The sequence below is a fragment of the Rasamsonia byssochlamydoides genome, assembly GCF_041956645.1.
Source record: "Rasamsonia byssochlamydoides strain NRRL 3658 unplaced genomic scaffold VTN77scaffold_17, whole genome shotgun sequence".
Lineage (NCBI taxonomy): Eukaryota > Fungi > Ascomycota > Eurotiomycetes > Eurotiales > Trichocomaceae > Rasamsonia > Rasamsonia byssochlamydoides.
Genome location: NW_027192400.1, coordinates 309986 through 327509, shown reverse-complemented (window position 1 = coordinate 327509; position 17524 = coordinate 309986). Strand labels below are relative to the sequence as shown.

The 17524-nt window shown below is 51.6% G+C and overlaps 8 protein-coding genes across 8 annotated transcripts; 4 read left to right on the top strand and 4 right to left on the bottom strand.

Annotated features, from left to right (window-relative positions):
• Positions 1 to 23: 23 nt before the first annotated feature.
• VTN77DRAFT_2260 (uncharacterized protein) lies at positions 24 to 509 on the top strand (the record flags this gene model as incomplete). Its single annotated transcript, XM_069418080.1, has 1 exon — positions 24 to 509. The coding sequence occupies one exon, from the start codon at positions 24 to 26 to the stop codon at positions 507 to 509; it is 486 nt and encodes a 161-aa protein (XP_069279444.1).
• A 745-nt stretch (positions 510 to 1254) lies between these two features.
• Positions 1255 to 1965, top strand: VTN77DRAFT_2259 (uncharacterized protein; the record flags this gene model as incomplete). Its single annotated transcript, XM_069418078.1, has 1 exon — positions 1255 to 1965. The coding sequence occupies one exon, from the start codon at positions 1255 to 1257 to the stop codon at positions 1963 to 1965; it is 711 nt and encodes a 236-aa protein (XP_069279443.1).
• A 713-nt stretch (positions 1966 to 2678) lies between these two features.
• On the bottom strand, positions 2679 to 3768 carry VTN77DRAFT_2258 (uncharacterized protein; the record flags this gene model as incomplete). The annotated part of the gene is made up of 3 exons (XM_069418077.1): positions 2679 to 2809; positions 2893 to 3217; positions 3280 to 3768. The coding sequence occupies 3 exons, from the start codon at positions 3766 to 3768 to the stop codon at positions 2679 to 2681; spliced, it is 945 nt and encodes a 314-aa protein (XP_069279442.1).
• Positions 3769 to 4544: 776 nt separating this feature from the next.
• Positions 4545 to 6404, bottom strand: VTN77DRAFT_2257 (uncharacterized protein; the record flags this gene model as incomplete). Its single annotated transcript, XM_069418076.1, has 1 exon — positions 4545 to 6404. One exon carries the CDS (start codon positions 6402 to 6404, stop codon positions 4545 to 4547), a length of 1860 nt encoding a protein of 619 aa, XP_069279441.1.
• Positions 6405 to 8713: 2309 nt separating this feature from the next.
• VTN77DRAFT_2256 (uncharacterized protein) lies at positions 8714 to 9022 on the bottom strand (the record flags this gene model as incomplete). Its single annotated transcript, XM_069418075.1, has 2 exons — positions 8714 to 8919; positions 8971 to 9022. The coding sequence occupies 2 exons, from the start codon at positions 9020 to 9022 to the stop codon at positions 8714 to 8716; spliced, it is 258 nt and encodes an 85-aa protein (XP_069279440.1).
• Positions 9023 to 10986: 1964 nt separating this feature from the next.
• VTN77DRAFT_2255 (uncharacterized protein) lies at positions 10987 to 12651 on the top strand (the record flags this gene model as incomplete). Its single annotated transcript, XM_069418074.1, has 1 exon — positions 10987 to 12651. The coding sequence occupies one exon, from the start codon at positions 10987 to 10989 to the stop codon at positions 12649 to 12651; it is 1665 nt and encodes a 554-aa protein (XP_069279439.1).
• A 471-nt stretch (positions 12652 to 13122) lies between these two features.
• Positions 13123 to 13620, top strand: VTN77DRAFT_2254 (uncharacterized protein; the record flags this gene model as incomplete). The annotated part of the gene is made up of 1 exon (XM_069418073.1): positions 13123 to 13620. One exon carries the CDS (start codon positions 13123 to 13125, stop codon positions 13618 to 13620), a length of 498 nt encoding a protein of 165 aa, XP_069279438.1.
• A 2066-nt stretch (positions 13621 to 15686) lies between these two features.
• On the bottom strand, positions 15687 to 16445 carry VTN77DRAFT_2253 (uncharacterized protein; the record flags this gene model as incomplete). Its single annotated transcript, XM_069418072.1, has 1 exon — positions 15687 to 16445. One exon carries the CDS (start codon positions 16443 to 16445, stop codon positions 15687 to 15689), a length of 759 nt encoding a protein of 252 aa, XP_069279437.1.
• Positions 16446 to 17524: the final 1079 nt, after the last annotated feature.

Sequence of the window (17524 nt, the reverse complement as noted above, 5' to 3'; positions counted from 1 at the left end):
CCAATAACACAGCGCTCCTTGAGATGTTCCGCGAGCAATACCAAAAGAAGTCGCGAGACAACGCCCGGACGCCGGTGCAGTGGTCTGCTGCGCCCAACGCCGGGTTCACCGCTCCCGACGTCAAGCCCTGGATGAGTGTGAATCCCAACCACACGACGATCAACGCAGAAGCGCAGATCTCCGACCCCAACTCCCCCTACAGCTACTGGCGCTCAGTGCTGAGCCTGCGCAAGAAATACCTAGACATCTTCGTGTACGGCGACTTCGTCCTGCTGGACCGCCACAGTGAGGAGGTCTTTGCCTACACGCGGCAGTACGAGGACCAGCAGGCGCTGGTGCTCTGCAATTGGACAGACAGGGCGGTGGTGTGGGATCCCGCGGCTAACGGAATTGGCAAGGTGAAGGACGTGCTGCTCAACAGCTACGGGGTGAGCGAGAAGTATGCGGGCGAGAAGTGGGCGCTGCGGCCGTATGAGGCGACGGTGCTGCTTGTCAGTCCGACACAGTAATTGACTGCTGTCTTAAGAGTCCATAGAGGAAAACGATAGATAGATGGATAGATAGTCGAATATAATGAGATATACGCAACAAACTATGGCAGTGAGGGGATATATATGTATATCGGCGCCTAGGAGTCGTAGATAGTAGTGCTCTCAACTGTGAAGCAAGCAGGTACCGAGACGGAAGCTGATCGACCATATTGATTTGGGGGGTTAAAGTCAGCCCTTTTTGTTTTCTTCTTCTTCTTCTTTTTTTCTAACCATCAATATTTTCTCCTGTCATACTAGGAGTTCTAATACTAATTAGTTCCAGTCAAAATTCTTGCGATAGGTACTCCGTCGGCAATATATATATAGCGCATTGGGAGTGAAGCGTGCCAGCCATGAACCTCTCTTAACCATGCTTCAAATGTGAAGTGTTCTTCATAAATTATATCGAGTCGAACGAAGTTTGCCAATTTGTTAGTTTGTAGTTCGTAGTTAGCGAAGATCCAAAATCAGCCCTTATCAGTAATCAGCCCCGCTGATATCTATCTGTATCTATCTATAATTTACCCCTCCAAGGCCCGTTCCGTTCGTTCATGCTTGATTTCTCCGCACGGAGGAGATAGACTGAACTTCCTACAACAAAAACACCAACAGCTCAATTCAGTTATAATTCATACTTGCCAGCATATCGATTCCAGGACTGGACTGACAGACTAACTGGACTAATTGACTAGCTGACTGACTGACCGACTGATTGAAGACGACGATGGACTCCTCCTGCTCCTCCTCCTCGACGACCACTCCTAACGGCATTTCACACTCGGCAACCACCACTACCCCTACTACTACTGCTGCTACTGCTACTGCTACAACCACTCAAGAACCCACCACCACCACCGACAACGATGCTCCTGCCCCTGCTGTCACTATTCCACCCCATCTCGACCCCACAACCTACCCACGCATCCACCACATCCCAGACGAAAACATCCACATCGAACTAACCTACTCGCCCCTGGACACAAACACAATCCTCGCACGAGTGAGCTCTCCCTCCGCAGGCGCCAACGTGCTCTTCCTCGGGACAACGCGCGACACCTTCGAAGGCCGGGCTGTTGCACAGCTGAGCTACGTCTCGTACGCGCCGCTGGCACTTCGCACGCTGACTACCATCGCCAAGGCCGCGAGGCAGAAGCACGGTTTGGTGGGTGTCTGCATCGTGCATCGTCTCGGGACGGTGCCTGTGGGGCAGGCATCGATCGCCATCGCGGTGAGTGCGGCGCATCGACGCGCTGCGTGGCGCGCGGGCGAGGACGTGCTGGAGGAGTGTAAGGCGAAGGCGGAGATTTGGAAGAGAGAGGAGTTTGTGGGCGAGGAACCGGAGCAAGGGGAGTGGAGGGCGAATCGGGAGAGGGATGCGGATGGGAAGTGGATTGTCGAGAAGACAGAGGGAGAGGGGGATGGGCAGGAGACTTGAGGGAGGGAGATGTCTACTATCTACTCGCTGCCTGATGCTTAACTGCCGAGACGGTGGTAAAGGCGTGGAATGGGTCATGGAACGACCAGATCAGTGACAGCTATGGATGTTCTACCTCATGTCATCCATTCGATCTCGACCGGTCTGGACGAGCTATGAACACTTCGCCAGTGGAATGGCTGCGGTATGCATATATCCGGATCAGCATGCCTCGACACGATCGAACTCGTTGTCACGCCGCGCAAACGGATCTTTCGGAATGTCTATTGACAGCCCTCGTCATGACAAACCAGCGGCTAGATATATATATATATATAAGCGCCTCGCAACACAAGGACAACACCATCGGATACACGAACAACATTGTTTGCCAATCATTGCGAGATATGCGTGAGCTGCGCAGACTACACAGATCAGATATTCGGATGGAGACGGTTCCATCAAACAAGGAACGAGATAACCATTCAAATCGACGCTGTCTGGAGTTGATAAACTCCAAAAGAGATCAATGGAAGATACCAGGTATATAAGAGAAGAGAAGCATCTATATTTATACGATCTGAGAATCCACGAACTACTGGTTTGGCGAGTTTCATAATACTGATATAATACATAGCTGAGTTGGGTATGTCATGCATAGCATAGCCTGAATAAGTAATGTACAGTTATACCACTCTTCTAGTCATTGCTCCTGTCATCACGGGGCAGCTCGCTTATGGATCCGGCGTCGTATCCAAGGGCTTTCCCTCGCGCTTCCAATCATTTATGTGAGCCATGATCACCCTGGTCGCCGAGTCGGGTGTATCCTGACGGCCGATACATTCGACGAAGTCGCCTTCGGGGTCTGCTCGTGAACATCATTAGTTCAGTTCACCCATTCATCCATTAATCCACAGAGAGAATAAGATATAGGGATGAGGCACTCACCCATTAGGTAAAAGTAAATACTATGATCAACCAGATAATCCTCTCCAGGCTTCACATTCTCCGGCGTGCTGAAATACACCCGGTACGCCTTGCACACGTCCTTGATCTGCTGGTACGTGCCCGTCAGGCCGATGATATCCGGGTGGAACTCGCGCAGGTACTTGCGCAGCACCTCGGGGGTGTCGCGGGCCGGGTCGCAGGTGATGAAGACGGGGCGCATGACCGATGCACCGCCGGAGGCCTCTTTCACTTTGTCGATAATGGCGGCCATCTTGTCGAGCTCGTCAGGGCAGATGTCGGGGCAGTGGGTGAAGCCGAAGTACACCTATGAATCAAAATTAACCACGAGGACACAAAATAAAAATGCAATTGTGGCTAGCAGCATACAAAACTGTATTTCCCCTTCAAATCCTCATGCGTAAACTCCTTCCCGTTGAGATCCTTCAACACAAACGGCCCTCCAACCTTGGGCTTGCCAACCCCCTTGCTCATTTCCGCAATGCGTTTGCGCTGCAGCCGAGCCTTCTCATAGCGGAAGTAGACGATCATCGAAGCACCCGTGATGATAAAGAGAAGGGCAGCTTTCCACGAGAAGGGACCGGTTGAGTGCCGCGCCTTGAGCTGGGCCATGGTGCGCGCTGCCCAGAATGGAGACGTCGTCGAGAACGAGCGGGCAGAAGGCAATGATGCATGGTGAGGACGGAATCCTTGCGAGGAGGAGGAGGACGACCTGCACAGCGATTGCGGCCTCGTTCGGGAGCGGAGAGTGAACGGTGATTGCGATGCGAGCTCGATTGAACTGCGTTCGAGTGACGAGATCGGCATGCGAGATGCTCTGCCCAATGTTCGGGCCAAGGATGATACCGAGAGCGCCATTGTCGTTATCTGACTGTCCTGAGTCTTCTCAATCGGTCGGTTGATTGACTATCACGAAACCAAAAGCTCAATCGATGCACATTCAACCGGCCGATCGGAGATCGACCATCCGACATGCGATGACCTCCCGATCCAGTTTAGCGCGGAAGGGCTTCGGCAGAACGATGGTCCGTGCTTGTCTACTACCATTTCTTCTACCCCATACATACTCTGACATAGTACTACTAAGTTGAAGCACGAGTGTAATTCATGGGGAGCTCCTTCAGCTGAAACTGTCGTGGCTGGATTATGAACTACTCTCGAAACTATCGACAGAGGTATGTGCAGACTGCCACCGATTCTCCAGAATGGTACAACAATGAAATCGCTTTTCTTATCAAAGCCACGCGCTTCTCCATATCCACGCTGTGCAAGAAGAAAGGCAATCGAATCATGACCGCAATCGGAATACTTATGTATGATGCAGACTTGGCATAAACCCAAATTCACGATTGACAATTCAAAATGCTGCAAGTAGAGGACAGGAGAATCGTAAGAAATAATACTAAGAAAAACAATAAAAGAATAAAAAGAAAAAGAAAAGAAAAGAAACGTAAAAACAAAGTGGAGGTCACTTTGGCAAGCTCATTACAGACCGAAAACCGACTCCATATTCTGTAAAAAAAAAAACGTAAACTTTCACTGCGTGGCTTCAACGTCGTGGGAATGTAAACTTGAAGCAAAGCAAATGGCGCTCAGGAACAATAACCTGGGTGATGCTCTTCTCGTGATAATGTCTATCTTCGACTGGCTTGGCTCGCGCGGCTGGGACTGTCCCTGCTTCTTTCATCCTCCTCAAGTACGTCACTCAGACGCGTTGGATGGCGGTGACGAGGGGTAAGCGACTCCCACCCGGTCCCAGAACCCCAGCCAGCACCACTGTAGTCCACAGCGCCGTATCCGTATCCGTGAAGAGGACCACCGCTGGTCGCTGGCAATGGACGATCGTATCCGGTTTCTTCTTCGATCTGGGGGCCGTATTCCTCGCCCTCGTCAGACACGGAGCGTGCGTAGGCCAACCGCCGACCTTGCGCATCGCGACGATAGTTTCCATCAGGGTTAGCCATGTATTCCTCTTCCCCGAGCTCGCTCCCTTCGTTGCTTGGGACGTACGACCGGTCATCAGGCTCGGACGTTGGTGGCTCGCCATGAAGCGCGGAACCTTGGTGCTGGTAAAATCGGCCGGTGGGTTGCCCTTGGGAAGTGGCAGGGGCAGCAGATGAGGTAGGGGGCTCCCTGCTTTCGGTGAAGGGGTCTGTGTCTGTTGGCGATGCCCGCTGGTCCTCGTAATACTGACCTTCCCCGGTCGATTCGTGAGGCGGCTGTCCTGCATAGGGTCCCTCTCGAGTGGGCGGCCGGTTGGTGCTTGTCTGCCTGCTGGGCATTCCTTGGATCATGGGAACGACCTGAACGCCTCCGACAATAGTAGGCTCACCATTTCGAAGGGACGCAGTGCGTTCACGCTCTTCTTGCTCCCTCCGGCCAAGCTCTTCCCAGGCTCTTCTCGCCTCTTCTTTCGAGATCTGAAGTTCCCGGCGCATCTCCTTGACCAGATCCTCCGCCTTCTTGCGGTCTGCCTCAGCCTTTTGGCGTTGAGCTATTGCGTCGGCCGCCTCGAGTCGCGCAGCTTTGAGCTGTCTTTCCAACTCCGCTTGAACCTCTCGGGCTCTCTCTTGCTCCGCGCGTGTATCAAAAAACCATCGCTGGAACTTGCGCTCCGAGGAGGCTCGCAGGCGCTGCAACTCCACTACCGCATGGAAGAGGTTCGCACCTGCAGCGGAGAGATCATTGATCTGGCGAGCCATTTGTTGGCTCAGAGGGTCCTTACTCAATTCCTCGTTGTTCTGCTCCAATTTCCGGATCCAATACCCAGTGAGGCCCTCCCAATGCGAAGATAGAGTCTCCCAGCGTTCAAAGGCGTGGGGGAAGGTGGATCGCCGCGGCTGTTCTTGGGATTGACCGGCATTTTGGCTCGACTGGGGAGCTTGGCCCTGGGGAGCTTGGGCCTGAGGTCGCTGACCAGGCTGAGGACCGCCTTGTGAGGGTAGCGCAGCGCCCCTCACCTGCGACTGGGGTTGTTGTTGTTGCTGTTGTGAGGGAAACGCGCCCGAAGCTGTCGTTGTTGGAAGCTGTTGCTGTTGGACAACCGGCCTGGGTTGGCCCTGAGAAACAGATGACGGTCGTTGTGTGGTAGCACCATTACCAGCAACGCGAGGTTCATCCGGCCTCCTCGTGCCGGCTGCCGCTTGCTGGAAGCCAGTCGAGACATTCACTGGCGCACGCTGGGTCGCTGGGTCGCCGCTAGCAACGCCAGCAGCAGCAGCATACTGCTGTGCCTGGATTTGCTGTTTTTGTTCCTGCTCCTGCTGCTGTCTCAATTCCGCCTCTCGTTGCTCTCGCTCGCGCGCTTCCTTCTCGGCCTTCTTCCGCGCTTCGCGATCCCGCCGCTGCCTCATGATATCGGTTGGCGTTCGCACTCCTGTTGGGTGAGGTGTGTGGACTGGCACCGGGCCCTGTGCGGGACGGGAACCCCCATTCTGAACACGGCCATTTCCTCCAGTTGCAGATGAGCCCCCGCTAACAACAATCTCTGACATGGAAGCGTTCAGTTCGTCCTCGTCGGGAGTGAAGGGGAATGGCTTTCGAATGGCTTCTTCCAAGACCCAAAGGATCGCAGAAGCAGTTCTGGGAGAGACACGAGTTGACCGTGAGGGCCAATATGACTCGGGGAGTGGATTGAACGAATCGTGTGTGGTGGAAGCGCCGTCTTCAGTTTCTGCTTCAGAAAGAGCAGGAGCGATGTCAGCGGTACTGAGACCAGTACCGGGTTCACGCTGTGCGGAGACAGGAAGCGTCTGTCGAGCGGGTCTTAGTTCGGGGTGACGACCAGCTGTGGCATCGACCGAAAAGGCACGTCGGTGGGAAGACGATCTGGGTTCAAGACGAGGATCGACAATTCGTACGGGATGAGAGGCGCTTGATCGGCGAGGCGGAACAGGGTGAGGAGAAGAAGCAAAGGCAGGATCAAAGGTAGGCTGCTGCTGCTGGCGTTGCTGTGAAGGGTTCGTAAACGTGGAAGGGTCGTAAACGTCGTGGGTCTCGTCAAGCACTCCCGGAGCGATAGGAGACACGGCTGAAGTCGGCACAGAGAACTGAGGAAGCTGAGAAGACAATGCGAGGATTCACTAAAGAGAAAACGTAAAGGGTGACGGCACCGCCAAGGGCGCCGCTGCAAACTCCAGAATGCACAAGAATCGCTGCTGAGAACTTGCGCTGTCGTCGGTATAGAAGGCGGCGGCTCAATGGTAATTCATCTATGTCTGAAGAGAATGTGGACAACAGGCAAATGAAGGCAAGAAAAATGAAGAATGGAACAATTGAAGGAGCATAACAAAGCTACGGACGGGGTGAAAGGGCGTTGTTGTGGCTGGTCGAATGGGATGAGGCCGTGACTGGCGGGCTTCTGTTAATTGAGATGGCTGGGCGAGTCGCGCGTGCCTGGAGCTGCCACGGAGCTGTCGTGCACAGCAGAAGCACCACGGCCGTGGCAGGACGTCATTGAGCAGGGCCAGACGACTCAATTGCTCGGACTGAAGGGACTTCCAGCATCCAGAAGCGAATCGCGGATACGTTTGGCGTGGAAACGAGAGAAGCAGCACGTACAGAATACAGAGAAGGGCAGGAACGGGTTGGTTCCCGACGGGGCGGGCTCGGCTCCGTCCGCGCGCTCGCCTCCCCGCCTCGCCCTCGCGTTGCTTTTTTCTTTGTTTCTTACTTGCGCCTCGTCTGCCACTTCATCAATCCTCCGTCCTGGCACCGCTTCCCCTTCGCGTCTGCGTCGGACTGAGTTGTCAAGTGGATTGCTGAGCCACACCTGTGGCAACGGGCGGTGATACTTGACGCTGACACACCCAAGAGGGTCTTCGCCCCAGTTGACAACTTGATGATCGCTTGATTCCTAAATATACTGACTGTATGCGCCTGTGGCCCTCGCTGGGAAGCGGCGTGATGCGTGTCTCACCCGTGTACAGACAGTTCGGGCAGCAAGCCTAACAATACCTCTATGGGGCAGGAACACAGATATCGGCCTGCGCATCGTTCGATGTCATTGCGAAAACTGGCGATGCGATGCCGTATTCTTTAATTCATCGGATTAGGGTCTAGCCCCGCATTATCAGACAGGGAGAGGAGAGAAGAAAAGAGCGCACAATGAGAATAGAAAGGGGAAAGAAGGAAATCGAAATCGTTTGTGGGCCGTATCGGACTAAAATACGAAGCTGGATGCGCATTGATGCGTTGGCAGCCCGGCCTAACTTAGTCGGCAGAAGAGCAGGCTGCTGTTTCTGTTTCTGGTCCCTGCTTGCACTGTCAACTTGCTGCCATCTATCTATGCAACACTTATTTCTTGCATTCTCGTGAAAAACGCACGCCCGTGCTGGTTCTTAAATGGTCGTTCAGCTGTCACTGTTGACGAGTTGAAGCAACCCAAGCACAAGGCGGAGAAATAAACCCGTAGCTTGCTTGAACCAATCCGACCTCCGCCTCGACTTCAGGCTTGCTTGAAACGCAGCGGCCTTGGCTGAAGTTCTGAACGAACTAATAACGGTGTCTAGCTTTCTCTAGATAAATTGTCCGGAAGACGTACATGAAAACAGCAATGATTTGAAATTTCCTGTTGTACCTTGCACTGTGCTAGCTGAATCGTCCACTGTGATTGCACCTGGCACGGACAAATCCGTATTATTGCAGCAGCAGCATCAAAGGGAGAGAAGAGATGTATGACTCTCTAGGGTAGCCGTGGATGTGGTATATTACTGAGGGCTCTCCGATCCTTTCTGAGACAGCATGAATGATTCGTAAATGAGCAGCAAGGGTGCAGAGATATTGCTGTACTCGGTAAGCAGCTTTAGGGTTCGGCCCATGCAGCCATCGTCCCAGCCCTTGCTTGCCTGCCAGCCCTATCCCTAGCCCTATGCCACAGCTGTTCAAATAGGGAAGCTGCTACGCCGGGGAAGCCGGGACAAATGCAGTCCTGCAGCCAGCTCTTTCCTCCTCGACGCACCCGACGGATCGGAACTTTCTCGATGCTTCCAGTACCTACTAGCTGGTCTCCTGGTAGGGAAATCAGTTCCAGGAATCATGTTCTTTGGCAATGAAGCTTACTCAAAAATCTCACGAAGACGGATAAAATATACGGCCATTCTCTACTCCACATAGAAGGCTCCGAACAGACAGTTGCACACTATCTTCACGATCACTCCTTTGGTGGCTCACATATGGGTTCATATGGCTTTATATAATTATATTATTGATTACGCCTCAGTCAGAGCCCCAGTATGGCCATTCAATAGATGGTGGCAGGTGGCTTATGCGGGCTACCAAATCTGGGCGGCAGGTGGGTGTTCCCCACCGGTGATCTTCGGGGACCTGTCAGATCTGACCTAGAGACTCCATCCCCAGGCACCGACAGTAAGGATGCTCTTCCGAACCTGCTTTACGGAGGATTGCTCGAACCTACCCTTCAACGCACCTCCATCGAGATCCACCGGTTTCAGCAGACCACTCCATCGGCTTTGTGATAGGATCTGAAACAGTCCCGGGCTGGCTTCTATGATACCTCAACTATATTCTTCATTTGCCACGATTGACAATAAAATAACAACGGCATGGTGCTCTCTTGGTACGCGTTGGAATTGTCGAATCCGACCAGTCTTACGCCGCACAAGCGCTCTCCTCCATTCATTCTGTAAACATTCACAGCGGAATGGAGACTTGGAAGGTCAAGTCCCAGACTCCCTCTAGGTGGTCCCACCCCTTCACTCGACATGTCAATTAAGGTCAAAGAAAGATCCGCACCAATGACAATCGCCAAGGTACAATACAATTATTCACTTCCAGATTGGGTCTGTTTGTACCACCATGTTCTAAGCTCATCACAACGCCAAAACGACCAGGTACTGCTAGTCTGCTACGGCTCCAGTCAGGCTGCTCGCTTATATGTATGTGCGTGTGTACATAAAACGGACATCGTCGACTGTGTTCGTCGAGTGGTTTACCCACAGGTACAGCGTTGGAATGCGGGGATCTAGGTAACCCGGTTTCTTGAACAGCAACGACGTTGGGATGGGAAAGGTTTGGCTTGCCAGGATACTACTCTGGCGGGATTCTCAGCATCTCTGATTGCTCCCAGCTGTTTGGGCCCCATGCCTTGCAAAACTCCCGACCCAGTCAAGGCGCATCGCGCAGATGCAGTGCAGAAGCAGAAGTACGAACCCGCCCAGGATGGAGATCGGGAGTGTTCCCGCGGAGATAGCGCCTTGGCCTGCATCCGTCGACTCTGCATCTCTGTCAACATCAATGGCATCGCATTCTGGCCGGGTCAAGACAGAAGCACCTACTCCATCGACTAGTGAACACCTGTCTTAGCGGCTTATCTTGAGGATTGTTGTGAGTGCACTTTGTGGTCCTGTGTCTGATAGCAACGCCACGGGCTAAGTTTGGTCCTGCCCATCTGCGAACCATCTCCTTCGATCTTACGCCTTGGATGTCTTTCCTTTTCTCTTTTGTTTGTCCGGGTGGACAGGTATTCTGGTTGAGGCTGAGGCTATGACTCTCCTGCTAAAAGTCCATGTGTCTGTTAAATAGGACGTGCCACGGAGATTGAAACCCTTCCGGATTTTTTAAGGTTCATTTGCTTCCTGTAATACTTTAATAGAACTGAGGAGCTTCAAGGGATCTATTTGCGTGTGCTCAACTTGGATGTTTTGGCCTGACACCTCCTTGCTCCCGGACGATGCAGTCCTATCAATCCCCGTCCGAACGGTCCGACCACCTTGCTGGAGCTCTCCACCCCTGCAAAGGGCATGATGTAAGGTCTGATAGGCGGTTAGTACCCGTGCGCCTGCACTGCTGCAGCTCTGTTTACACTTTTCTGCATCGGCATGCAGATGTGTGTCTGTTAGCCACCTCCAGACTGGCTGGGGTTCTTTGTTCCATTGTCATCTCCCTCTGTTTGGTATAAACAGATCCTCGCCACCCCTGCAAATGAAACATTCCCGTCATCTCCTTCATTGTCCCATTTCTCTGTGCTGGGTGTTCGGGGAACGCAGGACTGACACTGCTTCTTATGCTGCTGCTGATACTCACCTGAAGGCTTCGGGAATCTCGAAATCCTAGCCCATGGCTGGCGAGTGCGCTGCGCTTCCGTGCGATCTGGATGCCTCTGGGAAACTCGCAAAGAGTGCCCTGGAGAACCGCCTGGCACCGCCGCAGCAGTCGACTTCGCAGCAACGCATAGAGCAGTTGGTCTCTGCCAAAAGCGCTCCGGTTGAGGAGGACCCCAATCTCGATCCTTTCTACCTGGAGCGCTCGCTGGAGGATTCGAAGTCATGGGGTTGTCACGCCGTGGACGATACTGATGTGGAATTGGAGGATCTTGAGATCGAGTACTTCATGTCATACATGACCGACGACAAACAAAAGTCGCCGGTTCACAACAGGTATCAGCCTCAGTCCTTCCAAGCACCGGTCTATGCTACACCATCCAACTGGAAGAGAACACCGGTTCATTACAGTCAGAGTTCCTGCAGTTCTATCCGAACTGATGCTACCGGTCTGACTCCGGACCTCACCCCGAGCAGTTCATTCTCCTCCACGTACTCTGTGCCCAACTGCCCTGAGGCAGTCAGGAAAGCGACCGAGCAGCTCGCCTTGCACAGCGATCGCATTCGACGACAACGCTCCGGCAGCGCCGCTCGATTTTATCTGCCAGTGGCCACTCCTCCTACCCAGTGGCGGGCGTGCACTCGGCCATCGACGCCCGTCGAACGTCCCGCCACCGCTGCTCCCTACGTTGAAGAAAACAATCTGTCAACTGAGACTCTCACCATGATCCAGAAGGACCCTCCCGCTCCGGCCGCTTCTTCTTCTTCTCTCCGTTCGAAGCCGCTTCCCAGCCTGCCGCCGCTCACTCGAAACCCCAGCAGCGGTCCAGCACCACCGAAGAAATGTCACAGCCCGGGACCGCGGTCGCCAATTGATGCGGCTCTAATTTCTCCTCCCAGTCTGATCAATCCGGTGACGATGGAGCCGCACGCGTCGCATTTCGACCACGCGCTCTTCATTCCGGCACATGACTGTCCCAGCCCGGTTCCCAATCCCACTGCCCCGCCGCCGACCATTACGCGACAAGCCACTAGTGCCTCGTCCAAGGGGCGGCCGTCGACGTCAACGTCCGTTGCGCACGGCGAGCAGTCAGTGTGGGAGTCGGACTCGGATTCAGAGTCTATTATAACAAAATCGCATTACCGGCGGGGACCTATCGAAACGCTTCGGAAGGTCCGAAGCCGGGTGCAGTTGCGCCGGATGGCCAAATCGGAGGGCAAGCTGCATGCAGACATCCACGCCACACCTCCCAAACAGGACGACACGACGCCTAAGCTTCCTCAGCAGCCGTATGTAGCACCGCCGGCTGTCGCCAGTGTCACATCCATCCCGGACGTGCTACTGACGACGCAGGGGAAGCCGACGTTGCGGCTTGTCGCACCGTCCATGACATCCCTTCCGCAGCCTCAGTCGCGACACAGTAGTAGTGAAAAAGAGGGCTACGAAATCAACACGACGGCTGCGGCTGCTATCCAGGCTCAGACCCGACGTCGACAGCGGTCGTATGCGGAGGAAACAGTACCCTTTTCAAAAGAAGAGTTCACGCACGAGCGGTATTACTGCCAGACTCGAGTCGCTCCTCGAGTTGACTCCGACCAGGCCCTATCTTTGAACCGACGTAGCATGTTCCAACGGGTCTGGGGGTCGCTGCGCGCGCTGAACTGTCGAAGCGACCGATGATGGACGATCGATGACCACGACCGTTATTGACTTGACGCTTGTTACGAGCTGTATGAAGCTTACGTTTCATGCTCTGCCACTTTCTTTACGATTTCTCTCTCTCTCTCTATCTATTTCCAACCCACGACCATGTCTGATGCTTACGGGCGTTCAAACCGCATGAAGATGAGAACCACGAGTTGAAGGATCCGACGACGTTTACGAACGTTTACGACGGACCCCGGACGAACTTGACGAGGGTTGACGGGTGGATTTTGACCTCATGTACTATGTCTCCTACGCCATCGTTTGACATTTTCCTTTGATGTTTGTTTTTGTTTCTGCTTATGAGATACAGCCATCGCACCTCATCTCGAGCATTCACTCAGTCCTGTCTTTCTCGGTTTTGCATTCGTTTTTTTTTTTTAATGTCCACGCAATGCCGCAACGTCACACATTCGTTTTGATTTTGATTTATTGACTGATTGAATAATGTATGATTTCTCTCGTTTGATCGATTGTTTTTTTTTTTTTTTTTTTTTTTTTTTTTTCGTTTTTCGTTATCTAATTAGTTGTCTTTCTCATCTATTAGTAATTATCGGAACGGGGAAAAGGGGGGGGAAAGGAAAGAAGGGGACTCCCTCGCGGGAAGGCAATACAAGATGGTGGTCGGCGCAAGCCAAAAAGAAACAAAAAAGCAGTCCTTTACTATCCTATCTCTTTTTTCCTTTTTGTTTGTTTACTTACTTCGTGTCGGAGTTCCTTGGCTGGGTGGGTGGCTGGCTGGGTAGGTTGTTGGGAAGGGAAAGGCAAAAAAAAAACGGACTTACGGTAGTGAAAAGACAGGAGTTAGGTGGGCTCGTAGAAGAAGAAGAAGAAGAAGAAGAAGCTACCGAACGAAGATATTGGTTTGGTTTAATATTTTGTTCTCAATTCTTGGATACTCGCAGTCTCGTTACGTTACCTTGCCATTTGGTTATATTGTGTTAAGTTAGGAGGAACGTCCTTCGTACAGTACACAGTCAGTCAGTCGGTCGGTCAGTCGGTCGGTCAGTCGACTACGTCAAACTTCCCTCTAACCTACAGTAAATGGCATTTCAATGGCATTGTATTGTATTGTATTGTATTGTATTTCGTTGCTGTTTGTGTTTATCAGGAAAAAGGCTATGCAGAAGAAGAGAAGAGGTCAGATCGATCGAGCCGAATCTGGTCTGGATCTGGATCTGGGCCTGGTCTAGATCCGAGACATACGTATCTGCACTGCTGCAGTGGTAGGTAACTACAGACAGGTTAGGGTAGTGTACCATAGCCATGGCAGATACATGTACGGAGTATGTACAGTACAGTCTATCCCTTAGATACTGTATATATGTACATACGGCCCGCCATCCCGTCCGTCTGTCTGTCCGTCTCTGGACCAGACTGTCGAATGCAGACAGAATATGGATTAGGTAGGTAGCTAGGTACATGTACTGTACTGTACTGTACATACATATATTTCGTACTACAGCTATATAATAGCTGCTGGTTAACCATAACCAACCTCCCAGTGTACTGTAAGTAACTGAGTGAGCGAGTGAGGGGAAAGCAAAGCAGGTGTTTGAGCAAGGGGGAGGTAGCCCTGTGGACCTAGACTAGACTGTGTGTAAGTAAGAAGGCCCGAGGCATTCACTCTCCCTGCCTAGGTATGTACTGTACCTAACCTAGCCTACCTAGGTGGGATTTTATTGAATCGTGGCCATTTATCGATCTATCAATTTCTTTTGATTATTGCTTACATGCTTTGCTTGCATGCTGCTCGCAAGGATCAGTCAATAATTAATTGATTTGCTGGCTGGCTGGATGGGATGGGGACGGCATAAACTAAACTAAACAGGTATGTACGGAGTAGATAGATTTATTATTTAGGTACTCAATTGAAGCAAGGGTATAATATATACTCTAGGTATAGGTATAGGTATAGGTACCTTGGTAGCCATCCTAATACAGAAGGTAGCTACCTACCTACTTAGCTACCCCCCTCGTTGAGACTTAATGTATGTATGTACAGACTGGCATTGCCTTAGGTAGGTAGGAGAGAGAGGGAGCATGCATGCATCTATTCTATCCTATTCTCTTCTCTTCGATTCGATCGATTCGATCGATTCGACCCGAATGGAGAGAATTCATGGTACCAAAAATAAAAGAAAGTTAAATCTCCGTACATACATAATATTATTGTTTGTCTCGAGAACTCCTTCTTCCCCTTTGACTTTGGTACAGTACCGTCCTGCAGGGAGCTAAATAATGCACGGCAGATGTATGTATGTACTGTACCTGTACCTAGGTATATACATACATATATGCCTATGCATATGCGTATGTATGCACGTCGTACACATACATGCAGGCACATCGCATTGCATTGCATTGCGTTGCATGAATAACGAGACGAGTACCGAACCAGTACCTGCACCAGTACCAGCCCCAGTACCAGCTGCCCACGACTCTAGGTACCTAACGCTGGAATGTGACGGACGTATGCATGTACCATATATGGTATACCGCTGGTGAGTGGGCGGGGAATAAAGTCCTGTGCGGAGGTACCTAGGTAGATACTGTAGAATAGAATGTGATTGGAGGGGAGAGATAATAAATCTCCCTGATTTGGCATTACTAGTAAATTTATTGATGGTTGTTTCACTGCTTGTCTCGGCTTTCTCTTTCTTTTGCTAATTTTCTTCTTCTCTGTAGATGCGATGGATGGAGCTGCGCCGTAATAATCCTGCGTGTCGCACGGCACTGAACCGACGCAGCTTGGGCGGAATAACTGTACGCTGACCTGGACGAGAGCCGATAAGATGTGTAGCTCTCGGACTCCAAGGACTCAAGCTGGGCAAGAGTTTTACTCCTCACCAGCTTCGTTGCTTTCTTCCGCCTCGTCTGCCCAACGGAGTCGTAGGACCCAGGACCAGCGGGCCCGTTTTGGTCCTTCTGCAGGAGTCTTGCTGTCTGGACCAGCGGTGCTCCTTCGAATATATCTCCTTGATGTCTCTGTTTCAGATATGGGACCGCTTTCAGCTTGGCTCTCCCGAGTTGTCGCCCTGCTCCTCCTCTAGTGACTCCATATTCTCCTCCCATTTCGACACTGCGACCTTCTTCTCCCATTTGGAGACTACTGCCTCCGCTTTCCTCGCAAGCTGTATCTCTGGCTTTTCTTCTTCTTCACTGCCACCCTCCCTAGCAGCTACATTCCCAAAAACCGACTCCACGCTGAGCTCCTTGACAGCCGTCCGATAGAGCTGTCTGACCTTTTCGATTTTTTTCTCTCTCGCTTCTCTCTCTACCTCCGATTCAACAACTCCTTTGGCTTCTGAAACATTTCGTTTCTTGACCGGACCCGAAAAAGGGCGCGTCTCCAACCCCTTCAACACCCCCTCTAGTATCCCCAGCACCGTGCCCACTCGCAGCCCAAACTGCGCGCCGACAGGGAACCCAGCATCGAACCCACGCTGGACATGTTGCGATTTGGAGAACGAGACGCCGTCGCGATATCCGGCTGTGACGTGTTGGCGTCGGAGGGAAGGGAGGTCAGAGGGTTCGACGGTCGTCGCTGCGTCTGGCTGCAAGCCCAGCTCTGCGATATTTTCCTGAAAAACAGCGCCATCTCCTGGAGGAGAAGAGCCAAAGATGTCATCGAGAAGGTTGTCTGTAACTGGTGTAGCTTGTTCTGGACCATTCTCCATGTCGGTTTTCGTGGAAGTCATCGTGGTAGGGGAGGGCGGCGTAGAGCCCGCCACCACCGAATGCGTCGAGCTGGAGGGTGACGGGGGCATTAGAGGAATCTAGTTGTAATCTTTTTTTTGCTCTCTCCTCCGCTCTGGGAGAGCCTCGCGATGCTCTTGAATTTGCCCCGTGAGATGTAAATAGGGATAAATACGTCGTAGCAAGTAGCTCCCGATATTTTTTTTCTTGCCCCGCCAGGAACCATTGTTACTCATGGCGGGGTTGGCTGCGGAACCTAACGGGTGATCCATACAGTTAATATGTTGCCCTTATTTAGCGATAGCAGCACCTTATTCTTCATTATAAATTTAAAATTTAATTAATTGTATCAATGAATATTATTGGTATTTTTGTTATTCTCTCGGTCCTTAGTCCTTACCCCTCCTAGTAAGTTAGTTACCTTTTCTTAATTACTATTAGTATATTTATTTAAAGTAGAGGGATAAGGAATACTTCCATATCTACAGAACTGCCTACAAAGAATCTATTTATAGACCTTCAGAGATAATATTGCCTACAACTATACGCTCAGCTGCTTTAATTATCACTGTTAATGTTATTACTCCATTTAATGGTCATACGGTTACTCTGCTGCCGAAAATGGCTTCACCTGAAGCCGCTTTTGGCATCTCTAACAGTCGTTGGTGCCACGCACTGCAACCTTATGATGAGAGATAGAGTTTCTCCTTATCTTCTGACAAAGCAACAGCTACTTGTATTCTATATATCACTGCAATAATTTAATGTCGAATATACGACCCTTTCAAAGCCTAGCAGAATAGTTTTTATCCTATCACTGGCTTACTGGCAAGCTGGTCTGAGGCAATCTAACTCAACCCAGACCGGTTCAATCACGTGACTTTAGGTCATGTGGTCATCACTAGTACCAGGCACTATCATCAAGATGACCGGCTTGTTCCCATATCATCGCATTGTCCGACAGCCCTCAAGCAAGCTCCCACTACTTAGTGAGTGTCCTACTCTTGCACTTTACACGAGTGTCTCACAGAAAGCAGCCAAAAGAGTGCCCAGACACTTGTCAACCTATTTACCGGCTAGTCAAAGAGAATAAGAGGCATCCTATTTCCAATAGTCACTGTCACCTCATCTTTAACAGCTCTACACTATG